The 24425-nt window shown below is 53.9% G+C and overlaps 2 protein-coding genes across 3 annotated transcripts in view; one reads left to right on the top strand and one right to left on the bottom strand.

The window, feature by feature from the left end:
• Window positions 1-8: 8 nt before the first annotated feature.
• NCSTN (nicastrin) lies at window positions 9-22657 on the bottom strand. 2 transcript variants are annotated; one of them, XM_059870996.1, is made up of 17 exons: window positions 22396-22657; window positions 21608-21712; window positions 20519-20642; window positions 17977-18095; window positions 16991-17136; window positions 15567-15720; window positions 14215-14324; window positions 11362-11514; window positions 10006-10110; window positions 9205-9282; window positions 8774-8943; window positions 7363-7465; window positions 6406-6501; window positions 5823-5910; window positions 4419-4570; window positions 1801-2013; window positions 9-1028 (listed from the first exon to the last, which is right to left on the bottom strand). In XM_059870996.1, exons 1-17 carry the CDS (start codon window positions 22655-22657, stop codon window positions 906-908), a joined length of 2301 nt encoding a protein of 766 aa, XP_059726979.1. In that variant the 3' UTR covers window positions 9-905. The 2 variants fall into 2 exon arrangements, with proteins under 2 accessions (XP_059726979.1, XP_059726981.1); XM_059870998.1 differs by lacking the exons at window positions 21608-21712; window positions 22396-22657 and adding an exon at window positions 21552-21595.
• COPA (COPI coat complex subunit alpha) overlaps window positions 22573-24425 on the top strand; it is a 29806-nt gene continuing 27953 nt past the window's right edge. Inside the window, exons 1-2 of the mRNA XM_059870988.1 lie at window positions 22573-22695; window positions 23751-23864. Of these exons, the coding sequence (XP_059726971.1) occupies window positions 22656-22695; window positions 23751-23864 (154 nt within the window). The 5' untranslated portion in view covers window positions 22573-22655. The remainder of the gene's footprint in view (window positions 22696-23750; window positions 23865-24425) is intronic.

The following is a 24425-nucleotide window of genomic DNA, read 5'->3' as shown; positions in this document are numbered from 1 at the left end:
TACAAAGGTTCCTTGGGAATTCCAAGGGTTTATTTATAATATTTACAAATCCCAGGGAAAAAAGGGACCTTTTCCATCGGGACATTCCCAGACCCGTTGGAATCCTCACAATTCCCAGAAATCCCCCCTTCATCCTTCCTTTATCTGGACTTTGGGAAAAGCTCCACCCCGGGAAACAGGATGGGTCCAATTGGGAATTCTGGGAATATTTTGGGAATTCCCCACTCAGGGCACCGGATCCATCCAGAAATCCCAGGAATTTGCCACTCCGGCAAGCAGGAATTCCAGGAATTCTTCACTTGGGACATCAAATCCAAATGGGAATTCCGGGAATTCTTCACTCGGGGCATCGAATCCAACCGGGAATTTTGGGCATTTCCCCCCCCCAGCAGCAGACCCCACCTGAAATTCTGGGAATTCTCCCCCCAGGGCATGGATCCCACCCGGAATTCCGGATTTCCCGGGAACACCTCTGGCATTCCCAGCTCTGGGGGAATTCCCTGCCGAGGCTTTTCCAGGCCCCTTCCAGGAGGTTTCCCTGGATTTTCCAGGGGTTTTCCCGGGTTTTCCAGGGGTTTTTCCTGGATTTTCCAGAGGTGTTCCTGGATTTTCCAGAGGTGTTCTCGGATTTCCCAGGGGTTTTTCCTGGTTTTCCAGGAGGTTTCCCTGGATTTCCCAGGGTTTTCCTGGGTTTTCCAGGGGTTTTCCCAGATTTCCCAGGGGTGTTCCTGGGTTTTCCAGAGGTGTTCCTGGATTTACCAGGGGTTTTTCCCGGATTTCCCAGAGGTTTTCCCGGGTCTCCCAGGGGTTTTTCCCGGGTTTTCCCGGGTTTCCCAGGGTTTTTCCCGGGTTTTCCCAGGTTTTCCCGGGTTTTTCCCGGGTTTTTCCCAGGTTTTCCCGGGTTTTCAGTAGCCGGAGGGGCCGGGCGGGGCCGGGAGGCCGAAGAGCAGCGCGGCCTTGGAGTTGATGAGGAAGGTGCAGAGCAGGGACAGGAGCAGCACCAGCACCCCCAGGGCCAGGGTCAGGAGCTGGGAAACGGGAATTGGGGATTTGGGAATTTGGGATAAACCCAGGGTCCCTCCCTGTCCCCGCCATGTCCCTGTCCCCGTGTCCTTGTCCCCGTGTCCCCTTCCTGTGTCCCTGTCCCCTCTCTGTCCCATCCCTGTGTCCCCTGGGTGTCCCTGTGTCCCCTCCCTGCATCCTCATCCCTCTGTCCCTGTCCCTGTCCCCTCCCTGTGTCCTCATCCCTGTGCCCCAATCCCTGTGTCCCTGTCCCCTCCCTCTGTCCCAATCCCTGTGTCCCTGTGTCCCTGTCCCTTCCCTGTCCCTGTGACCCCTCAGTGTCCCTGTCCCTATCCCTGTGTCCCATCCCCTGTGTCCCTGTCCTTGTGTCCCCTTGCTGTCCCTGTCCCCTCTCTGCCCCCTCCCTGTGTCCCTTCCCTCTGTCCCTGTGTCCCTGTCCCCTCCCTGTCCCAGTGACCCCTCAGTGTCCCTGTCCCATCCCTGTGTCCCCTCTCTGTCCCCACCCCTGTGTCCCATCCCCTGTGTCCCTGTCCTTGTATCCCCTTGCTGTCCCTGTGTCCCTGTCCCCTCCCTGTGTCCCTGTCCCCCTCCCTGTGTCCCCTCTCTGTCCCCATCCCTGTGTCCCTGTCCCCCTCCCTGTGTCCCCTCTCTGTCCCCATCCCTGTGTCCCATCTCCTGTGCCCCTGTCCTTGTGTCCCCTTGCTGTCCCGGTGTCCGTGTGTCCCCTCCCCGTCCCCCGGCTGTCCCCAGTGCCATCTCCCGGTGTCCCCGTGTCACCTCCAGCTCCCGGCTGGCCACCAGGAAGATGCGGGCCCGGATGTCCTTCCAGCGGCTCTCGGTCCAGGTGGAGAATTCCGGCGAGTCCCAGCGGCGCAGCTCGAAGGCCGGGGACAGCGCGGGGGACAGACGGACGCCGGAGCGGACACAGCCGGGCAGGCGCGAGCTGGAATTGCCCTCCAGGGGGCCCTGCACCCACCAGTACTCGAACAGCTGGGAATGGCGGGGAAAAACGGGAATTACAGTGGGAAAACAATGGGAATTACAGCTGGGAATGGCGGGGGAAACCGGGAATTACAGCGGGAATTACAGCGGGAATTACAGCGGGAAACACCGGGAATTACAGTGGGAATTACAGCAGGAATTACAGCTGGGAATGGCGGGGGAAAAACGGGAATTACAGTGGGAATTACAGCTGGGAATGGCGGGGGAAAACGGGAATTACAGTGGGAAACAGCGGGAATTACAGCTGGGAATGGCGGGGAAAAACGGGAATTACAGTGGGAAAACAATGGGAATTACAGCTGGGAATGGCGGGGGAAACACGGGAATTACAGCGGGAATTACAGTGGGAAAACAATGGGAATTACAGCGGGAATTACAGCTGGGAATGGCGGGGAAAAACGGGAATTACAGCGGGAAAACAATGGGAATTACAGCTGGGAATGGCGGGGAAAAACGGGAATTACAGTGGGAAACAACAGGAATTACAGCTGGGAATGGCGGGGAAAAACGGGAATTACAGTGGGAAAACAACGGGAATTACAGCTGGGAATGGCGGGGGAAAAACGGGAATTACAGCGGGAATTACAGCGGGAATTACAGCTGGGAATGGCGGGGGAAAAACGGGAATTACAGCGGGAATTACAGCGGGAATTACAGTGGGAAACAACGGGAATTACAGCTGGGAATGGCGGGGGAAAAACGGGAATTACAGCGGGAATTACAGCGGGAATTACAGTGGGAAACAACGGGAATTACAGCTGGGAATGGCGGGGAAACACGGGAATTACAGTGGGAAAACAATGGGAATTACAGCTGGGAATGGCGGGGAAAAATGGGAATTACAGTGGGAAAACAATGGGAATTACAGCGGGAATTACAGCAGGAATGGCGGGGGAAAACGGGAATTACAGTGGGAATTACAGCGGGAATTACAGCGGGAATGGCACGGGGAAATGGGAATTACAGCTAGGGAAAAGGGAATTACACATGGAAAAACCCAACTCCCATCCCACATTCGGGATCACCTCAGGCTGCATTCCCAGGCTCTTCCCGGGGCTCTGGCCCCATTATCCCACTATCCCGCTATCCCAATCCCAAACCCCACCTCGGGCTGCGTTCCCGGGCTCTTCCCGGGGCTCTGGCACTGCTCCCATTATCCCAATCCCAAATCCCAATCCCAAACCCCACCTCGGGCTGCGTTCCGGGGCTCTTCCCGGGGCTCTGGCCCCATTCCCAAATCCCAATCCCAAATCCCAAATCCCAAACCCCACCTCGGGCTGCGTTCCCGGGCTCTTCCCAGGGCTCTGGCACTGCTCCCAGTATCCCAATCCCAAATCCCAACCCCAAACCCCACCTCGGGCTGCGTTCCGGGGCTCTTCCCGGGGCTCTGGCCCCATTCCCAAATCCCAATCCCAAATCCCAAATCCCAAACCCCACCTCGGGCTGCGTTCCCGGGCTCTTCCCAGGGCTCTGGCACTGCTCCCAGTATCCCAATCCCAAATCCCAATCCCAAATCCCACCTCGGGCTGCGTTCCCGGGCTCTTCCCGGGGCTCTGGCCCCATTATCCCATTATCCCACTATCCCAACCCCAAATCCCACCTCGGGCTGCGTTCCCGGGCTCCTCCCGGGGCTCTGGCACTGCTCCCAGTATCCCAATCCCCAATCCCATTATCCCACCTCGGGCTGCGTTCCCGGGCTCTTCCCGGGGCTCTGGCCCCATTATCCCAAATCCCAACCCCAAACCCCACCTCGGGCTGCGTTCCCGGGCTCTTCCCGGGGCTCTGGCCCTGCTCCCATTATCCCAATCCCAAATCCCAACCCCAAACCCCACCTCGGGCTGCGTTCCCGGGCTCTTCCCGGGGCTCTGGCACTGCTCCCATTATCCCACTATCCCAATCCCAAACCCCACCTCGGGCTGGGTTCCCGGGCTCTTCCCGGGGCTCTGGCACTGCTCCCAGTATCCCACTATCCCAAATCCCAATCCCATTATCCCACCTCGGGCTGGGTTCCCGGGCTCTTCCCGGGGCTCTGGCCCCATTACCCCACTATCCCAATCCCAAACCCCACCTCGGGCTGGGTTCCCGGGCTCTTCCCGGGGCTCTGGCACTGCTCCCAGTATCCCACTATCCCAAATCCCAATCCCATTATCCCACCTCGGGCTGGGTTCCCGGGCTCTTCCTGGGGCTCTGGCCCCATTACCCCACTATCCCAATCCCAAACCCCACCTCGGGCTGCGTTCCCGGGCTCTTCCCGGGGCTCTGGCACTGCTCCCATTATCCCAACCCCAAATCCCAATCCCAAACCCCACCTCGGGCTGCGTTCCCGGGCTCTTCCCGGGGCTCTGGCACTGCTCCCATTATCCCAATCCCATTATCCCAATCCCAAACCCCACCTCGGGCTGGGTTCCCGGGCTCTTCCCGGGGCTCTGGCACTGCTCCCGGCTCAGGTTGACGCTGGCCCCGGTCAGGTTGCCCAGCACCGCCTGCAGCAGCTGCGTGGTGTTGGTGGGGCTGGAGACGGCCACGTAGTGCTGCGGGAAAGGGCCTGGGCAGCAACGGGAAAACGGGAATCACGGGATGGGAATCACGGGATGGGAATCACGGGATGGGAATCACGGGATTGGGGACGGGAATCACGGGATGGGGAATGGGAGAAACGGGAAACACGGGATTGGGGATGGGGATCACGGGATTGGGATCACGGGACTGGGGACGGGAAACACAGGATTGGGGACGGGAGTCACGGGATTGGGGATGGGAGAAACGGGATTGGGGACGGGAATCACAGGATTGGGGACGGGAAACATGGGATTGGGGACGGGAAAAATGGGATTGGGGATGGGAAACACGGGATTGGGGATGGGAATCACAGGATTGGGGATGGGGATCACGGGATTGGGGACGGGAGTCACGGGATTGGGGATGGGAGAAACGGGATTGGGGACAGGAATCATGGGATTGGGGATGGGAGAAAAGGGAATCACGGGATTGGGGACGGGAGAAATGGGATTGGGGATGGGAATCACGGGATTGTGGATGGGGATCACGGGATTGGGGACGGGAGTCACAGGATTGGGGATGGGAGAAATGGGAAACACGGGATTGGGGACGGGAAACACGGGATTGGGGACGGGAAAAATGGGATTGGGAACCGAAGTTATGGCTGGGGAATGGGAAAAATGGGACTGGGAACAGGAAAACCAGGATTGGGAACAGGAATCACGGCCCTGGGGAATGGGAAAAATGGGACTGGGAACAGGAAAACCAGGATTGGGAACAGGAATCACGGCCCTGGGGAACGGGAGAAATGGGATTGGGAACAGGAATTATGGCTGGGGAATGGGAAAAGCAGGATTGGGAACTGAAATTCCAGCTGGGGAATGGGAAAAATGGGAAAAATGGGATTTGGAACAGGAAAAACGGGACTGGGAACGGGAATTCTGGCTGGGGGAAAGGGAAAATGGGATTGGGAATGGGAATTCTGGCTGGGGAATGGGAAATCCAGCAGGGGAATGGGAGAAATGGGATTGGGAACGGGAATTCTGGCTCTGGGGAATCACAGCTGGGAAAATGGGGATTGGAGAGGGGAAAAATGGGAATGACAGCCAGGAAAGATGGGAATGACAGCTGGGAAAGATGGGAGTTAGAGACGGGAAAATGGGAATTACAGGCAGGGAAAAGTGGGGATCCCAGCAGGGGAAAACGGGGATCCCAGCTCCTGGGGATCCCGTCAGGAAAAAGGGGAATTCCAGGCTGGAATGCCAGCTGGAAGAGCGGGAATGGGGCTCTCTCCTCACCCAGGATTCCCTTCTGGTCGGGTTTGATCAGGGACTGGAACCAGGAGTTGTTGGAGTTGAGCAGGAATCCGTAGAGCAGCCGCGTGACCTGGGGGGGAGAGCCCGGAATTCCCTCAGGGAAAAGGGCCCAGGCAAGGAGGGGGGAAAGCGGGAATTCCAGGAAAATCGGGGGGTCTGATTCCAGGGATCCCAGGAAAATCGGGGGGTCTGATTCCAGGGATTTCAATTTTAGGAATCCCAGCAGAGTTGTGGACTGTAATCCCAGGAATTCCCGGAGAATTTAGGGATTCTTATCCCAGGCATTTCAGGTAAATGGGGGATCCCAATCCCAGGGGTTCCAATCCTACAAATCCCAAGAAAATGGGGGCTTCTAACTCCAGGGATTTCAGCAAAAAAAGGGGATTCCAATTCCAGGAGAAGTGGGGATTTTAATCCCAGGGATCCCAGGAAAACTGGGCATTCCAGGGAAACTGGGGATGCCAGGCTGACTGTGGATTCCCACGGCAGCATTCCCAGCACTCCCAACAGGAGTTCCCAGCATTCCTTCCCAGCATTCCCAGCAGGAATTCCTTCCCATCCCTACCGTTCCGGGATCCGCCTGGATGCTCTCGGTGCCGGATTTTCCCCCGGCCAGGGTGAACAGAGCCCGGGCCACCAGCGTGGCCACCTCGGCCAGGGCCTGGAGAGCGGGAACAAAGCCGGGAATTCTGGGAACTCCGGGAATTCTGGGAACTCCCAGGATCAGCGTCCGGCCCGAAGCGCCCCTGTCCCGACGCTCCCGGATCCTTCCCGCCCTCGTTCCCGGCCTTTCCCTCCTCTCCCCCTTCCCAAATCCCTCCCAGCTGTTCCCACCTTTCCCTCCTCTCCAATTCCCACTCCTGCCTGGATCCTGAATCCCAGGAATCCCCTGGATTCCAAGTCCCAGATCCCAGGAATCCCCTGGATCCCGAATCCCAAGAATCCCTTGGATCCCAAATCCCATTTCCTGAATCCCAGGAATCCCCTGGATCCCAAGTCCCAAATCTCAGGAATCCCAGATCCCAAATCCCAAGAATCCCTTGGATCCCAAATCCCAGATCCTCAATCCCAAGAATCCCCTGGATCTCAAATCCCAGATCCCAGGAATCCCAAATCCCCAATCCCAGGAATCCCCTGGATCCCAAATCCCAAGAACCCCTTGGATCCCAAACCCCAGCTCCCAAACCCCAGGAGTCCCCTGGATCCCAAGTCCCAGATCCCAGGAATCCCAGATCCCAAATCCCAGATCCTGAATTCCAGGGATCCCCTAGATCCCAAATCCCAGGAGTCCCCTGGATCCCAAGTCCCAGCTCCCAAATCCCAGGAATCCCAGATCCTGAACCCCCGGAACCCCCGGATCCCCTGAGCCCCGGGAACCCCAGGAACCCCGGGAATGACGGGAAGCCCGGGAACGCCAGGAACCCCGGGAAGGCCGGGAAGCCCGGGAACGCCAGGAACCCTGGGAAGGCCGGGAATTCCGGGAAGGCCGGGAATTCTGGGAATTCTGGGAATTCCGGGGGACCTGGGCGGTGCCGGTGACGAAGTGCAGCTGCTGCTCGGGGCTCAGCCCCTCGGGGTAACGCAGCCCGATGCTCTCGGCCGTGTCGTAGATGCTCTGGAAGTACCTGGGAACACAGCCGGGAAAAGCCGGCATGGGGCCGGAATTCCCATCCCGGAGAAGGGCCCCGTGCCCGGGGATTCAGCCAGGAGGGGCTGGAATTCCAAAGGAATTCCCCGAGGGATTTTCTGGGATTAGCGAGGAGGGCTCGGGCTCTGCTTGGAATTCCAGGCTGCGGTTGGAATTTCAGAGCCCGTTCCCGGAGCTGGGAGAGGAAAATTCCCACAGGATCCAAGGAAAAGATGGGAATTCCAAGGGGTTCCATCAGTGAATGGTGTATCATCCGCCAACAGCCGGAATTCCAAGGGAATCCCAGATTCCCACACTCCCGGGAAAGCTGGGACGGTCCCAAGGGATCCCAGAGCTGGGATTTGGGGTCTTTGGGATTCCCAAATTCCCGCCGCGGATCCGAGAATTCCTTCGGGAAAGCTGGACCGGGGTCAGGGGGGGTGATCCCACAAAACCCCTGGAAGGGGAGAGGAGCCAGCCAGGCAATAATTCCACGGAAAATTCCGGGAGCAGCCTCTGGAAGCGCAGCTGCGGCTCCGGCGCCTCCGGCCCCTGCCGGGCTCCGGGCCAGGAACCTTCTCCCAGAAAAAGCCGGAATTTCCTCTCGCCTGTCCGAGCAATTCCCTCCCGCTCTTCCGAGCATTCCCAGAACTCCCCTGGGCTGGGATCCCCACGGGAAGGGCCAAATCCCGCTGGAAATCCCGGACTTTCGGGATGGGAAGGTGGGATCCTGCTGGAACGCCTGGAATTCCCGAATTTCACCTGTCCCGGAATTCCCAGATTTTGGATCTGTTCTGGAATTCCCAGAATTCCTGTGTTGTACCTGTCCCAGCATTCCCGGATTTACCTGTCCCAGAATTCCCAGATTTACCTGTCCCAGAATTCCTGGCATTCCCGGATTTACCTGTCCCAGAATTTCTGGAATCCCCAGATTTACCTGTCCCAGCATTCCTGGCATTCCTGGATTTACCTGTCCCAGAATTTCTGGAATTCCCAGATTTACCCATCCCAGCATTCCTGGCATTCCCGGATTTACCTGTCCCAGAATTTCTGGAATTCCCAGATTTACCTGTCCCGGAATTCCCGGCATTCCCAGATTTACCTGTCCCAGCATTCCTGGATTTACCTGTCCCAGAATTCCCAGATTTACCTGTCCCAGAATTTCTGGAATTCCCAGATTTACCTGTCCCAGAATTTCTGGAATTCCCAGATTTTCCCATCCCAGAATTCCTGGCATTCCCAGATTTACCCGTCCCAGCATTCCCGGATTTACCCGTCCCGGCATTCCCGGCGTTCCGGGCCGTACCTGTTGCGGAAGGCGGCCCGGTGGTCGCTCAGCACCACCCCCGGGATGCTCCGGGATCTCAGGAACCTCTGGAATGACGAGGGGGGGAGGGGCTGGGACACGCCCGGCTCCTGCAGGGAAAGCCCGGAGCCGGCGCCGCTGCTCCGGAGCACGGCCAGGATCTCCTGCACCTGGAAAAGCGGGAATGCCGCCTCAGGAGCTGGAATCCTGCTGGAAATCCTGGAGTTTGGGTCGGAATTTCCACGGAAAAGGGAGTTTGGGATGAGCCCAGGGGGTTCTCCGGGATAGAATTCCCACCGGGAATCTGAAATCCCCTGAGGGATCCCGGGTTTTGCTGGGAATATCCCAGGAATCCGGGCAGGGTTTGGGTTTCTGGGAAAGGCTCCGAGCCTGGGATGGATCCCAGGGGATTCCCGGGGTGCCGGCCTCACCTGGGATTCCACGGATTCGTTCCGGCGGGAGACGGGATCCGTGTGCATCCAGAGCACGGAGCTGTTCCGCAGGGACACCTGGAAAACAGCCCGGGGGAATTCCAGGGGAAAATCAGGGCTGGGGTGGGAATTCCAGGGAAAAATTCCAGCTGGGGTGGGAATTCCAGGGAGAAACCAGCTCCAGGGTGGGAATTCTGGGGCCCTGGATGGGAATTCCAGGGAAAAATCACGGCTGGGATGGAGAATTCCAAGGAAAAACCAGCCCCAGGGTGGGAATTCTGGGGCCCTGGATGGGAATTCCAGGGAAAATCAGGGCTGGGATGGAGAATTCCAGGGGAAAAATCCAGTTGGGATGGGAATTCCAGGGAAAACTCCGGGTGAGGATGGGAATTCCAGGGAAAATTCAGCCCCGGGGTGGGAATTCTGGGGCTCTGGATGGGAATTCCAGGGAAAACCCAAGTTGGGATGGGAATTCCAGGGAAAAATCTGGGCTGGGATGGGAATTCCAGGGAAAGATCAGCCCCAGGGTGGGAATTCCAGGGAAAAATCTGGGCTGGGCTGGGAATTCCAGAGAAAAAACAGCCTCTGGGTGGGAATTCCAGGTCCCTGGGTGGGAATTCCAGGAAAAAATCAGAGCTGGGGGGGGGAAATTCAGGGAAAAATCAGAGCTGGGGTGGGAAATTCAGGGAAAAATCAGAGCTGGGGTGGGAAATTCAGGGAAAAATCAGAGCTGGGGTGGGAAATTCAGGGAAAACTGGGGGAATTCCCGGGAAAAGGGTCCCTGGGAATGCTGTCCCAGACCTGGCCCAGCTCCAGGAAGGCGCCGATGTTCTCCAGGCGCACCGGGAACTTCTCCTGCTCCATGTCAAACACCAGGCGGGAGCTGCCGATGTAATCGAAGGTCTCCTGGGAAAGGGAAAAAGTCCTGGAATTCCGGGGAAAGGGAAAGGGGAAAGGAAGGGAAAACCAAGGAATGACAAGGAGAGGAATGGGAAAAGAAAGAAAATAAAAGGGGAAGAAAGGGAAAAAAGGAAAAGGAACAAAATGGGAAATGCGGGGAAAGGAGAAAACGTGGAAAAGAAAGGAAAAATAAAGGAAAAGAAATGGGAAAGATGGGAAGGGAGTGGAGAAAAGTGAAAGAAACCAAACCAAAGCCAATCCCAACCAAAAACCCAGGAAAAACCTGGGAAAAACCCATTCCCAAGGGCTGGGATTGATCCCAAAGACTCAGGGTTGGGATCCCGAGGATTTGGGGCTGGATCCCGGGATGGATCCCAGGGAATTTGGCTCTCACCCCCTGGAAGAAGACGAAGAGGATATTCCAGGGGACCTGACTCCAATCCCACCCAAAAACCTGGGAAAAACCCATTCCCAAGGGCTGGGATTGATCCCAAGGGCTGGGATTGATCCCAAGGATCGGAGCTGGGATCCTGAGATGGATCCCAAGGATTTGGGGCTGGATCCCAGTGAATCCCGGGCTGGATCCCAGGGAATTCCTACTCCCAGAAACCCAGGAAAAACCCATTCCCAAGGGCTGGGATTGATCCCAGGGAATCCTGGGCTGTGATCCCGAGGATTTGGGGCTGGATCCCGGGAATTCCAGCTCTCACACCCTGGAAGAAGACGAAGAGGACGTTCCTGGGGAACTGAGCCCAATCCCACCCAAAAACCTGGGAAAAACCCATTCCCAAGGGCTGGGATTGATCCCAGGGAATCCTGGGCTGTGATCCCGAGGATCTGGGGCTGGATCCTGGGAATTTGGGACTGGATCCCAGGGAATTCCGGCTCTCACCCCCTGGAAGAAGATGAAGAGGATGTTCCTGGGGACCTGACTCCAATCCCACCCAAAAACCTGGGAAAAACCCATTCCCAAGGGCTGGGATTGATCCCAAGGATCCTGGGCTAGATCCTGGGCTGGATCCCAGGGAATTCCAGGCTGGATCCCAGGGAATTCCAGGCTGGATCCCAGGGAATTCCTACTCCCACCCGCTGGAAGAAGACGAAGAGGACGTTCCCGGGGAGCTGAGCCCAATCCCACCCAAAAACCCGGGAAGAACCCGGGAAGAACCCATTCCCAAGGGCTGGGACTGATCCCAGGCAATCCTGGGCTGTGATCCCGAGGATCTGGGGCTGGATCCCCGGGAATTTGGCTCTCACCCCCTGGAAGAAGACGAAGAGGACGTTCCTGGGCAGGCTCTGGGAGCCCGGGGCCGCCTGCAGGGCCTGGGCAGCCGCCAGCAGCGCCACGAAGGAACCGACGGCGGCCTCGGCCCCCGGGGCCACGTTCCAGAAAAACGAGTGGCTGTCCACCTGGGAAACAGGGAATGTTCTGGAAACATGGGAATGGGGCAGGGAAACGAGGGGCTGAACCCCTGGGAATGTTCTGGAAACACGGGAATGGGGCAGGGAAACGAGGGGCTGAACACCTGGGAATGTTCTGGAAACACGGGAATGGGGCAGGGAAACGAGGGGCTGAACCCCTGGGAATGTTCTGGAAACACGGGAATGGAACAGGGAAACGAGGGGCTGAACACCTGGGAATGTTCTGGAAACACGGGAATGGGGCAGGGAAATGAGGGGCTGAACACCTGGGAATGTTCTGGAAACACGGGAATGGGGCAGGGAAACGAGGGGCTGAACACCTGGGAATGTTCTGGAAAAACAGGAATGGAACAGGGAAATGAGGGGCTGAACACCTGGGAATGTTCTGGAAACACGGGAATGGGGCAGGGAAACGAGGGGCTGAACACCTGGGAATGTTCTGGAAAAACAGGAATGGAGCAGGGAAACGAGGGGCTGAACCCCTGGGAATGTTCTGGAAACACGGGAATGGGGCAGGGAAACGAGGGGCTGAACACCTGGGAATGTTCTGGAAACATGGGAATGGGGCAGGGAAACGAGGGGCTGAACCCCTGGGAATGTTCTGGAAACACGGGAATGGGGCAGGGAAACGAGGGGCTGAACACCTGGGAATGTTCTGGAAACACGGGAATGGGGCAGGGAAACGAGGGGCTGAACCCCTGGGAATGTTCTGGAAACACGGGAATGGAACAGGGAAACGAGGGGCTGAACACCTGGGAATGTTCTGGAAACACGGGAATGGGGCAGGGAAATGAGGGGCTGAACACCTGGGAATGTTCTGGAAACACGGGAATGGGGCAGGGAAACGAGGGGCTGAACACCTGGGAATGTTCTGGAAAAACAGGAATGGAACAGGGAAATGAGGGGCTGAACACCTGGGAATGTTCTGGAAACACGGGAATGGGGCAGGGAAACGAGGGGCTGAACACCTGGGAATGTTCTGGAAAAACAGGAATGGAGCAGGGAAACGAGGGGCTGAACCCCTGGGAATGTTCTGGAAACACGGGAATGGGGCAGGGAAACGAGGGGCTGAACACCTGGGAATGTTCTGGAAACATGGGAATGGGGCAGGGAAACGAGGGGCTGAACCCCTGGGAATGTTCTGGAAACACGGGAATGGGGCAGGGAAACGAGGGGCTGAACACCTGGGAATGTTCTGGAAAAACAGGAATGGAACAGGGAAACGAGGGGCTGAACCCCTGGGAATGTTCTGGAAAAACAGGAATGGAACAGGGAAACGAGGGGCTGAACACCTGAGAATGTTCTGGAAACACGGGAATGGAGCAGGGAAACGAGGGGCTGAACACCTGGGAATGTTCTGGAAACACGGGAATGGGGCAGGGAAATGAGGGGCTGAACACCTGGGAATGTTCTGGAAACACAGGAATGGGGCAGGGAAACGAGGGGCTGAACGCCTGGGAATGTTCTGGAAAAACAGGAATGGAACAGGGAAACGAGGGGCTGAACACCTGGGAAATGGGAAAAATGGGAATGTTCCAGAAAAATGAGTGGCTTTCCACCTGGGAAAACACAGAATGGGGCAGGGAACATCCCTGAAACACGATTTCAGTGGGATCTTCATGTGATTTCCCAGGGATTTTTCCAGGGTTTTCAAAGGATTTTCCAAGGAGTTTTCCTGGGATTTCTCCGTGATTTTTCCTAGGATTTTCCCTGATTTCCCCATGATTTTCCCAGAGATGTTCCCAGGATTTCCCCATGATTTCCCCCATGATTTTCCCAGATTTTTCCCATGATTTCTTGAGGAATTTCCCCCTGGTTTCCCAAGGATTTTCCCCAGGATTTCCCCCATGATTTTCCCAGAGATGTTCCCAGGATTTCCCCACAATTTTCCCAGATTTTTCCCAGGATTTCTCAAGGAATTTTCACCACGGTTTCCCAAGGATTTTCCCCAGGATTTCCCCCATGATTTTCCTAGTTTTTTCCCAGGATTTCCCCACAATTTTCCCAGGATTTGTCCAGGAATTTCCCCATGGTTTCCCAAGGATTTTTCCCATGATTTTCCCCAGGATTTCTTGAGGAATTTATCCCTGCTTTCCCAAGGATTTTTCCCATGATTTCCCCCACGATTTTCCCAGAGATGTTCCCAGGATTTCCCCACGATTTTTCCCAGGATTTCTCAAGGAATTTCCCCACGATTTCCCAAGGATTTTTCCCAGGATTTCCTCATAATTTTCCCAGAGATGTTCCCAGGATTTTCCCCAGGAATTTCCCCACAGTTTCCCAAGAATTTTTCCCACGATTTCCCCCATGATTTCCTCATGATTTTCCCAGATTTTTTCCAGGATTTCTTGAGGAATTTCCCCCATGATTTCCCAAGGATTTTCCCCACGATTTTCCCATGATTTCTTGAGGAATTTCCCCACGTTTTCCTAAGCATTTTTCCCAGGATTTCCCCATAATTTTCCCAGAGATGTTCCCAGGATTTCCCCACGATTTCCCCACCATTTTTCCCAGGATTTCCCCACGATTTTTCCCAGGATTTCTCAAGGAATTTCCCCATGATTTCCCAAGGATTTTTCCCATGATTTCCCCACGATTTTCCCCAGGAATTTCCCCACAGTTTCCCAAGGATTTCCCCACGATTATCCCAGAGATGTTCCCCTTTTTTTTCCAGGGATTTTCTCTCACCCTGGTGGCCGCCAGGACCAGCTGCTGCTCGGGCTGCAGCCGCCCCGAGGCGTTGATGGGCTGCAGGGAGCTCCAGACGTTGTAATCCAGCAGGGGGTCACACACGATCTCTGGGAAAGGGAACACATTCCAGGGGCTGGGAAAACTCCAGGGGAAAACCGGGAAATCCTGCTAAAAACGGGGAAAAATGGGATTTCTCTGGGAGGTTTTACAGGAAAAAGGGATTCAGGGAGCTCCAGATGTTGGAATCCAGCAGGGGGGCACACAGGATCTCTGGGGGTGGGAACACATTCCAGGGAAGTACTGGGAAGTCCTGCTACAAATGGGATTTCTGTGGGAATTCTTATGGAAAAGACAAAGGGATTGGTGGCATTCAGGGAGCTGCAGACGTTGGAATTCCCAGGATTCCCCATGGACTCCCCCTGGATTCCGCAGGGCTCTCCCAGGGTTTCCCCGTGATCTTCTCACGATTCTCCCAAAGTTTCCCAGGATTTCACTGAGATTTCCCCAGGATGTCCCTGTGATTCTCCCAGGATTTCCCCAGAACTTTCCCATGATTTCCCCAGCACTTCCCCGGTAATTTCCCCAGGATTTCCCAGGATTTCTCCAGGATTTCCCCATTATTTTCTCAGGTTTTTTCCTAGATTCCCCCAGCATTTCCAATTATTCCCCCAGGATTTCCCTGGGATTGCTCCTGAATTTCCCCAGGATTTCCCTGGGATTGCTCCTGAATTTCCCCAGGATTTCCCTGGGATTGCTCCTGAATTTCCCCAGGATTTCCCTGGGATTGCTCCTGAATTTCCCCAGGATTTCCCTGGGATTGCTCCTGAATTTCCCCAGGATTTCCCTGGGATTGCTCCTGAATTTCCCCAGGACTTCCCTGTGATTTTCCCAGGATTTGGGCCAGTGACCCGGGCTGAGGCTGCAGCCCCTGCGCAGCCCCATGCAGCACTGCCCTGGGTTGATGCTGAAGGCGCTCTGCAGCCCCATTGCAGCACTGCTCCATTGCAGCCCCACTGCAGCACGTACTTGGGTTGATGCTGAAAGCGCTCTGCAGCCCCATTGCAGCCCCATTGCAGCACTGCCCCACTGCAGCACAGCCCCAATGCAGCACGTACCTGGGTCGATGCTGAAGGCGCTCTGCAGCCCCATTGCAGCCCCCAATGCAGCACAGCCCCATTGCAGCCCTGTGACTGACCTGGGTCGATGCTGAAGGCGCTCTGCAGCCCCATTGCAGCACTGCCCCATTGCAGCACAGCCCCACTGCAGCACGTACCTGGGTTGATGCTGAAGGCGCTCTGCAGCCCCATTGCAGCCCCACTGCAGCCCCACTGCAGCACTGCCCCACGTACCTGGGTTGATGCTGAAGGCGCTCTGCAGCGAGCTGCGGCGCATGCAGGTGACGGTGCTGGCCGCAGCATGCATGTGTGCCTGCAGCTGCATGGCGCAGAGCGGGAACTGCGGCACCGAGCCGGGCGAGGGCGGCACGTTGTGGGCCTGGAAACACTGCAAGAAATGCAACAAACACGGCACTGCTCAGCCAGGGGAAAGCTGCATCGGCACCACGGGGGGGTTTAAAACTTCTGGGGGATTTTGTTAATTTTTTGGCTTTTTTTCTGGGTTTTTAAACGAATTTTTAACAGAATTTTTCAGACTTTTAATGGATTTTTTGAAAGGCTCATTAATGGATTTTTGATAATATCCTTTTGATTTTTTCTTAAAGTTTTTCTTTTAAAGGATTTTTTTTTGATTTTTTAAACTTTTTTTTTAAGCTCTTTTAAAAAAAGATTTTCTTTTTAAAGATTATTTTTAAAATAGTTTTTTAAAAAGGATTTTTAAAGGTTATTTTGTGGATTCTTAAATCTTCTTTAAAACTTTTATGGGTTTTTTACAGATTTTTCAAGATTTTGGATGGACCCCTTACGATTCTTTTTAACACCCTTTTAAAAGAATCATAAAAATTGATTCTTATTTCGTTTTTTAAGATTTTTTTAATGGGTTCTTAATGGTTTCGTGGTATTTTTTTAAATGGACTTTTTGAAAGTATTGTGGAAGACTATTATGCAGTTTTTCATGGATCTCCAGGTTTTTTTAATAGATTTTCAGTGGATTTTCAATGGACTTTCATGGATTTCAATGAATTTTAATCAATTTTCATGGATTTAATGGATTTTCATGGATTTTCATGAATTTTCAAGGGACTTTTATAGATTTAATGGATTTGAACAGATTTTAATGAATTTCCAATGGACCTCTATAGATTTAATGGATTTTAATGAACTTTCAATGGATTTTAATGGATTTCCAATGGACTTTTATGGATTTAATGGATTTTAATGAATTTCCAATAGATTCTTATGGTTTTAATGGACTTTATTAAACTTTCAATGGATTTCATTGGACTTTTATGGTTTTAATGGATTTTCAATGGACTTCTGTGGATTTGATGAATTTTCAACGCATTTTTATGGATTTAAATGATTTTTAACTGGGTTTTACTGAATTTTCAATGGATTTTATGGATTTAAGTGATTTTAAATTGGATTTAAATGACTTTTAATTGGCTTTCACTGAACTTGAATTTTCAACAGCTTTTCAATGGACTTTTGTGGATTTTAATGAATTTTCAAAGGATTTAAATGATTTTAAATTGGATTTTTACGGATTTAAACAATTTTAAATTGGATTTTCACGGATTTTACCGGGTTTTGATGAATTTTAAAGAACTTTTAGCAGGTTTTTAGTGGGATTTTGCCCCAGCCCGTGGCCCCAGCACCTCTTTGATGAGCTGGGTCTCGTTGGCATCCTGCAGCAGGAAGATGGGGAAGGGGAAATCCTCGTAGGAGAGCCCCGAGCCGCCCGGGTTCCACTGGGAGCCGTTGCAGTGAGCAAACTGGGGGCCGTAGGTGTCGGAGTAAACTCCTGAAAAACGGGGGAAAAACAGTGAAAAACGGGCAAAAACTGTGGGCTGTAGGTGTCAGAGTAAACTCCTGAAAAATGGGGGAAAAACAGAGAGAAATGGGCAAAAACTGGGCAAGAACTGGGGGCTGTAGGTGACACCTGAAAAATGGGGGGAAAATGGTGAAAAATAGGCAAAAACTGGGCAAGAACTGTGGGCTGTAGGTGTCGGAGTAAACTCTTGGGAAATGGGGGAAAAATGGGATAAAATGGGAAAAAACTGGGCAAGAACTGTGGGCTGTAGGTGTCAGAGTAAACTCCTGAAAAATGGGGGGAAAACGGTGAAAAATGGGCAAAAACTGGGCAAGAACTGTGGGCTGTAGGTGTCTGAGTAAACATCTGGGAAATGGGGATAAAACGGTGAAAAACAGGCAAAAACTGGGCAAGAACTGGGGGCTGTAGGTGTCTGAGTAAACATCTGGGAAATGGGGGAAAAATGGGAAGAAAGGTGAAAAATGTGAAAAGAACAGTGAAAAAAATGGGATAAAATGGGGGAAACCAGGGGGAAAATGGTGGGGGAAGATGGGGAAACAAAAAAAGAAAAATGGGAGAAAAGCCCAAGAAAAAATGGGAGAAAAATGTGAAGAAATGGGGAAAAAATGAAGCAAAAATGGGGGAAAACAGAAAAAAATTGGAAAAAAACTGGGAAAAATGGGAGAAAAATGGGAAGAGACAGAGAGAATTGAGGAAAAAATGGGGGGACAAAAAAGGGAAAAAATGGGGAAGAAACAGGAAGAAAAATGGGGGGAAATCAGGAAAAAAAACAGAGGGGAAAAAAGGGGAAAAGCTGGGAATTCTGCTCACCAAATCCATCGTTGGGACACTTCAGTCCCGGGGAAAATCCTTGGGAAGGGGCGGGAGAGGCAGCGGCCACGGCCAGGCCTGAGATCCGGGAGCTTCCTTTCAGCTGCATCAAAACCTCCCTGGAAAAGGGGAAAAAGGGGAAAAAGGGCTGGAATTTGGGATTTATACATCAGGAACTGAAATCCGGGGATAAATCGAGGAAATGAAGGGAAAATCCTGGGATTTTTATGTTGGGAGGGCCCAAAATGGCGGAAAACCGACAAGGCCGTAAATCCTGGAAATTCCCCTCAGGCACAGCAAAACCTCCCTGGAAAAGGGGGAAAAGGGTTGGAATTTGGGATTTATCCACCAGGAACTGAAATCCGGGGATAAATCGAGGAAATGAAGGGAAAATCCCGGGATTTTTATCTTGGGAGGGCTCAAAATGGTGGAAAACCGACAAGGCCGTAAATCCTGGAAATTCCCCTCAGGCACAGCAAAACCTCCCTGGAAAAGGGGAAAAGGGCTGGAATTTGGGATTTATTCATAGAAAAGTGAAATCCGGGGATAAATCGAGGAAATGAAGGAAAAATCCTGGGATTTTTATCTTGGGAGGGCCCAAAATGGCGGAAAACCGACAAGGCCGGAAATCCTGGAAATTCCCCTCAGGTGGAGCAAACCCCCCCCTGGAAAAGGGGAAAAGGGTTGGAATTTGGGATTTATTCATAGAAAAGTGAAATCTGGGGATAAATCGAGGAAATGAAGGAAAAATCCTGGGATTTTTATCTTGGGAGGGCCCAAAATGGCGGAAAACCGACAAGGCCGGAAATCCTGGAAATTCCCCTCAGGTGCAGCAAAACCTCCCTGGAAAAGGGGGAAAAGGGTTGGAATTTGGGATTTATCCATAGAAAAGTGAAAACTGGGGATAAATCGAGGAAATGAAGGGAAAAGCCCTTGGGAAAATCATGGAAGGGCCTAAAATGAGGGAAAAATCAAGAGGGAGAAAATTCCAGCCAGGGCCCTCCTGCCTTTCCCAGGAACAGGAGCCCCAAGTCCATCCCGAGGTTTGTTATCCCTGGTTTTTAAATCATGGATCGACATTCCATGGATGGGGGAGTCCAATCCCACAGAAAAAGAGAAGGAAAAGCAAAGTTTAGCAAGGACAAAATCCCTGCAAGGCCAGGAAGGGCCCAGGCCCGGAGCAGCACCTGGAGAAGGGGATTTATTTCCAGATTTTGGAGTTCCCAAAGATCCCACCTGGAGAAAGGGATTTATTCCCAGATTTTGAAGCTCCCAATCCCAAAGATCCCACATGGAAGAAGGGATTCATTCCCAGATTTTGGCATTCCCAAGAATCCCACCTGGAAAAGGGGATTTATTCCCAGATTTTGGCATTCCCAATCCCAAAGATCCCACATGGAACAAGGGATTTATTCCCAGATTTTGGCATTCCCAAGGATCCCACACAGAAGAAGGGATTTATTCCCAGATTTTGGCATTCCCAAAGATCCCACACAGAAGAAGGGATTTATTCCCAGATTTTGGCATTCCCAAGGATCCCACACAGAAGAAGGGATTTATTCCCAGATTCTGGCACTCCCAAGGGTCCCACATGGAAGAAGGGATTTATTCCCAGATTTTGGCATTCCCAATCCCAAAGATCCCACATGGAAGAAGGGATTTATTCCCAGATTCTGGCATTCCCAAGGGTCCCACCTGGAGAAAGGGATTTATTCCCAGATTTTGGAGTTCCCATTCCCAAAGATCCCACCCGGAAGAAGGGGCTCATTCCCAGATTTTGGCATTCCCAAGATCCCACCTGGAGAAAGGGATTTATTCCCAGATTCTGGCACTCCCAAGGGTCCCACATGGAAGAAGGGGCTCATTCCCAGATTTTGGCATTCCCAATCCCAAAGATCCCACATGGAAGAAGGGATTTATTCCCAGATTCTGGCATTCCCAAGGGTCCCACCTGGAGAAAGGGATTTATTCCCAGATTTTGGAGTTCCCATTCCCAAAGATCCCACCCGGAAGAAGGGGCTCATTCCCAGATTTTGGCATTCCCAAGGATCCCAGCTGGAAGAAGGGATTTATTCCCAGATTCTGGCATTCCCAAGGGTCCCAGCTGGAAGAAGGGGCTCATTCCCAGATTCTGGCATTCCCAAGGTCCCACCTGGAGAAGGGGCTCATTCCCAGATTTTGGCATTCCCAAGGATCCCAGCTGGAAGAAGGGATTTATTCCCAGATTTTGGCATTCCCAAGGGTCCCAGCTGGAAGAAGGGGTTCATTCCCAGATTCTGGCATTCCCAAGGGTCCCAGCTGGAAGAAGGGGCTCATTCCCAGATTCTGGCATTCCCAAGGGTCCCAGCTGAAGAAGGGGATTTATTCCCAGATTCTGGCATTCCCAAGGGTCCCAGCTGGAAGAAGGGGTTCATTCCCAGATTCTGGCATTCCCAAGGGTCCCAGCTGAAGAAGGGGATTTATTCCCAGATTCTGGCATTCCCAAGGGTCCCAGCTGGAAGAAGGGGCTCATTCCCAGATTCTGGCATTCCCAAGGTCCCACCTGGAGAAGAGGTGCCCGTCCAGCAGCACCATGTAGGGTGGGTGGGGGCCCTTGGCCAGGGCCCACTCCAGGTCCTGCTCCTTCTCCACCACGTGGATCACGCCCGTGTCCCCGCTCAGCGAGGCTGGGGGAAAGGGGGAGCAGCCCCTCAGAACTCCAGGGATTCCCACCAAAAATCCTGGGATTCCCGTGGAACATCAGGGGAGCAGGGGGAGGGGCTGAGGGGGAGAGCTCTGGGGGGGAAATGTGGGAATTGTCCCCTCAGAATTCCCAAAATTCTCTGGAAAGGTGGGCAGGAGGATGAGGGTTTTAAGGAAGAGCTGTGGGGTGGAAATGTGGGATTTGTCCCCTCAGAATTCCCAAAATTCCCTGGAAAACCAAGGCAGACAGCTGAGGAATTTAGGGGAGAGCTCTGGGGTGGAAATGTGGGATTTGTCCCCTCCAAATTCCCAAAATTCTCTGGAAAACCAAGGCAGAGAGCTGAGGAATTTAAGGGAGAGCTGTGGGGTGGAAATGTGGGATTTGTTCCCTCAGAATTCCCAAAATTCTCTGGAAAACCAAAGCAGAGAGCTGAGGAATTTAAGGGAGAGCTATGGGGTGGAAATGTGGGATTTGTTCCCCACAGAATTCCACGGATTCCCACCAAAAATCCAGGGATTCCCATGGAATAGCAGGGGAGGGGGGTGAGGGGTTGAGAGGGAGAACTCAGGGGTGGAAATGTGGGAACTGTCTCCTCAGAATTCCCAAAATTCCCTGGAAAATCAAGGCAGAGAGCTGAGGAATTTAGGGGAGAGCTGTGGGGTGGAAATGTGGGATTTGTCCCCTCAGAATTCCCAAAATTCCCTGGCAGAGCAGGGCAGGGGGATGAGGGGCCCTGACACCGCCAGCATCACCAGGAGGCTCCCTCAGACACCCCCAGCATTCCCAAATCCCCTGAAATTCCCAGATTTTCACACTGGCAGCCAATCTGGTGTGTGGCCCCCAGCATTCCCAGACCCCCCTGGAATTCCCAGGAATTCCCAGGATTTCTCACACTGGCAGCCGAGCCCCATGCCCCCCAGCATTCCCGGAATTCCCAGGATTTCTCACACTGGCAGCCGATCTGGTGCGTGGCGTTGAGCAGGCGCACGCAGGGCGCCGTGTGGTTCAGGGTGATGTAAATCTTCCTGTGCACCGAGTTCCCCTGGCAGGAACCTGGGGTGGGGCAGGAAAAATATGGGATCAAAACTGGGAAAACACCGGGATCAGGGACTGGGAATAATTGGGATCAAAACCCGGGAATGCAGCAGGGAAAAACGGGGTCAGGGACTCGGACTGGGGCAGGGAAACACCAGGATTAAAACCGGGAAGGTGACGGGATAAATGGGATCAAAGCCCGGGAATGGGGCAGGGAAACAGCAAGATCAAAGACTGGGAATGACTGGGACTAGGGACTGGGAAAAACCAGGATCAAAACCCGGGAATGGCACGGGACAAATGGGACAAGGGACTGGGAATGGGGCAGGGAAACACCGGGATCAGAAACTGGGACTGGGGCAGAGAAAAACGGGGTCAAAAACTGGGAATGGCATGGGAAAATGGGATGGGAGACAGGGAAAGGGCTGGGAAAAGGAGAAGGGAATGGAGCCAGGGACACAGCCAGGGACACAGGGACCCCAAAAGGGCCCGGGGGGACCCCAAAAGGGGAATTAGGGACCCCAAAACGGGCACTGAGGGGGACACGGACCCCTCCCCAGCCATGAGGGGACCCCAAAAAGGGAACTGGGGACCCCAAAAGGGGAATTGGGGACCCCAAAAGTGTCCCCGGGAGGCCTCGCCCCCTCCCCTCCCCTCAGGACCCCCCAAGCCACCCCTTCCCCCTCCCCCTCAGGCCTCACCCGCCGCCAGCGCGGCCACGAGCAGCGCGCGGAGCACGCCCAAGGAGCTGCGGAGCGTTCCCAGGGAATTCCAGGCCGTTCCTGGGGAGCTCCGGGCCATTCCCGGGGAATCCCGGCCCGGCCCCGCCGCCATCGCCGCCCGCGGCCGCTCCACTTCCGCGATCCGGCGGAAGTGACGCTGCGGAAGCGGTGCCGCTTCCGGGGCGGTCCCGCGGTGCCGACGTGGAGGTTCCGGGTTGCGGCCGGGCCGGGCTGGGACCATGTTGACCAAATTCGAGACCAAATCGGCGCGGGTGAAAGGTGGGAAAAACCGGGAATAACCGGGATAAACCGGGATAAACCCGGGGTTCAGGGGATGGGGAGGGGGAGTTATGGGGGGAAGGTGGAATTCCGTCATGGAGGGAGGGCCTGGAGGGGCCTGGGGGGGCTCAGGGTGGAGAAAAGGGAACCAGGGGGGATTTGGGATCTGATCCCAGGGGGGTTTGGGATCTGATCCCAGGGGGGATTTGGGATCTGATCCAGGGGGAATTTGGGATCTGATCCGGGGGGGGTTTGGGATCTGATCCAGGGGGGTTTGGGATCTGATCCCAGGGGGATTTGGGATCTGATCCAGGGGGGATTTGGGATCTGATCCCAGGGAATGGGGCAGGACAAGAGGGAAGGGCCTCGAGCTGTGCCAGGACAGGAAATCTGGGATGATTTTTCCATGGAAAAAGGGTTGGGAAGCGTCGGGAGGGGCTCAGGCAGGGCTGGATCCCCATCCCTGGAGGGGTCCGAGGGATTCCCAGGATTTGGGCTGGGTTTGGGGCTCGGGGCATTCCCAGAGCTTTCCCAGGTTTTTCCCACCCTTTCCCCAAGGTTTTCCCCAGGTTTTTCCCACCCTTCTCCCAGATTTCTCCCCCCAGTTTTTTGCCACCCTTTTCCTGGATTTTCCCCAGGTTTTTCCCATATTTTCCCCACTCTTTTCCCACTCTTCTCCCAGGTTTTTTTCCCACCCTTTCCCCAAGGTTTTCCCCAGGTTTTTCCCACCCTTCTCCCAGGTTTTTTTCCCACCCTTTCCCCAAGGTTTTCCCAGGTTTCTCCCATTTTTTCCCCCCACCTTTTCCCACCCTTCTCCCAGGTTTTTCCCACCCTTTTCCTGGATTTTCCCCAAGGTTTTCCCAAGTTTATTTCCCAGGTTTTCCCCACCCTTTCCCCAAGGTTTTCCCCAGGTTTTTCCCAGTTTTTTTTCCCACCCTTCTCCCAGGTTTTTTCCCCCATTTTTTTCCCCACCTTTTCCCGGATTTTCCCCAGGTTTTCCCCAGGTTTCCCCAGGTTTTTCCCACACTTTTCCCACCTTTTCCCTCCTTTCCCAGGGCTGTCCTTCCACCCCAAGCGGCCCTGGGTGCTGAGCAGCCTCCACAATGGCGTCATCCAGCTCTGGGACTACCGCATGTGCACCCTCATCGACAAGTTCGACGAGCACGACGGTAAAATGGGGCAAAAACGGGGGAAAACGGGAAAATCCTGAAGTTCTCAGAGTTCTGGGAGAGCTCCCTGAGATTTGGGGGGGAATTCCCAAAGGTTTTGAGGGAGAATTCCCAAAGGTTTGGGCTGGGTCCTGTGTGCGCCCTCAGTGACAATTCAGTGAGCACGATGGTGAAAATGGGGCAAAAATGGGAAAATTCTGGAATTCTGGGGGTTCCAGGATCCCCCTGAGCCCGTGGTGCTCCTGGGATTGGCTCCAGGGCAGAATTCCCAAAGGGAATTTGGGTTGGGTCCCCCCTGTGCACCCTCAGTGACAAGTTCAGCCAGCACGATGGTGGAAATGGGGGAAAAATTCAGTGAAAACATGGGAAAAATTCTGGGAAAAAACCCACAAAAAACCAGGAGAAGTTTGGGAATTCTGGGGGTTTTGGGGATCCCCTTGAACCCCTGGTGTTCCCAAATATTTGGGGGAGAATTCCTAAAGGTTTGGGGTGGGTTCTGTGAGCTCTCTCCGTGACAGGTTCAACCAGCACGATGGGAAAAAATGGGGGAAAAATGGGAAA

The sequence above is a fragment of the Haemorhous mexicanus genome, chromosome 31 (genome assembly GCF_027477595.1).
Source record: "Haemorhous mexicanus isolate bHaeMex1 chromosome 31, bHaeMex1.pri, whole genome shotgun sequence".
Lineage (NCBI taxonomy): Eukaryota > Metazoa > Chordata > Aves > Passeriformes > Fringillidae > Haemorhous > Haemorhous mexicanus.
The sequence above is the reverse complement of the archived record's forward strand: the minus strand, read 5'-3'. Positions and strand labels throughout refer to the sequence as shown.

What these genes read in the sequence shown, in the direction of transcription:
- NCSTN (XM_059870996.1), bottom strand. Translation starts at nt 22,657, where the DNA reads ATGGTCCCAGCCCGGCCCGGCCGCAACCCGGAACCTCCACGTCGGCAC. An exon ending in GCACCAGATCGGCTGCCAGT is followed by an intron (nt 20,643 to 21,607) that starts GTGAGAAATCCT and finishes CCTTTCCCCCAG; the next exon opens with CCTCGCTGAGCGGGGACACG. An exon ending in TCTTCGTCTTCTTCCAGGGG is followed by an intron (nt 10,111 to 11,361) that starts GTGAGAGCCAAA and finishes TCCCTTTCCCAG; the next exon opens with GAGACCTTCGATTACATCGG.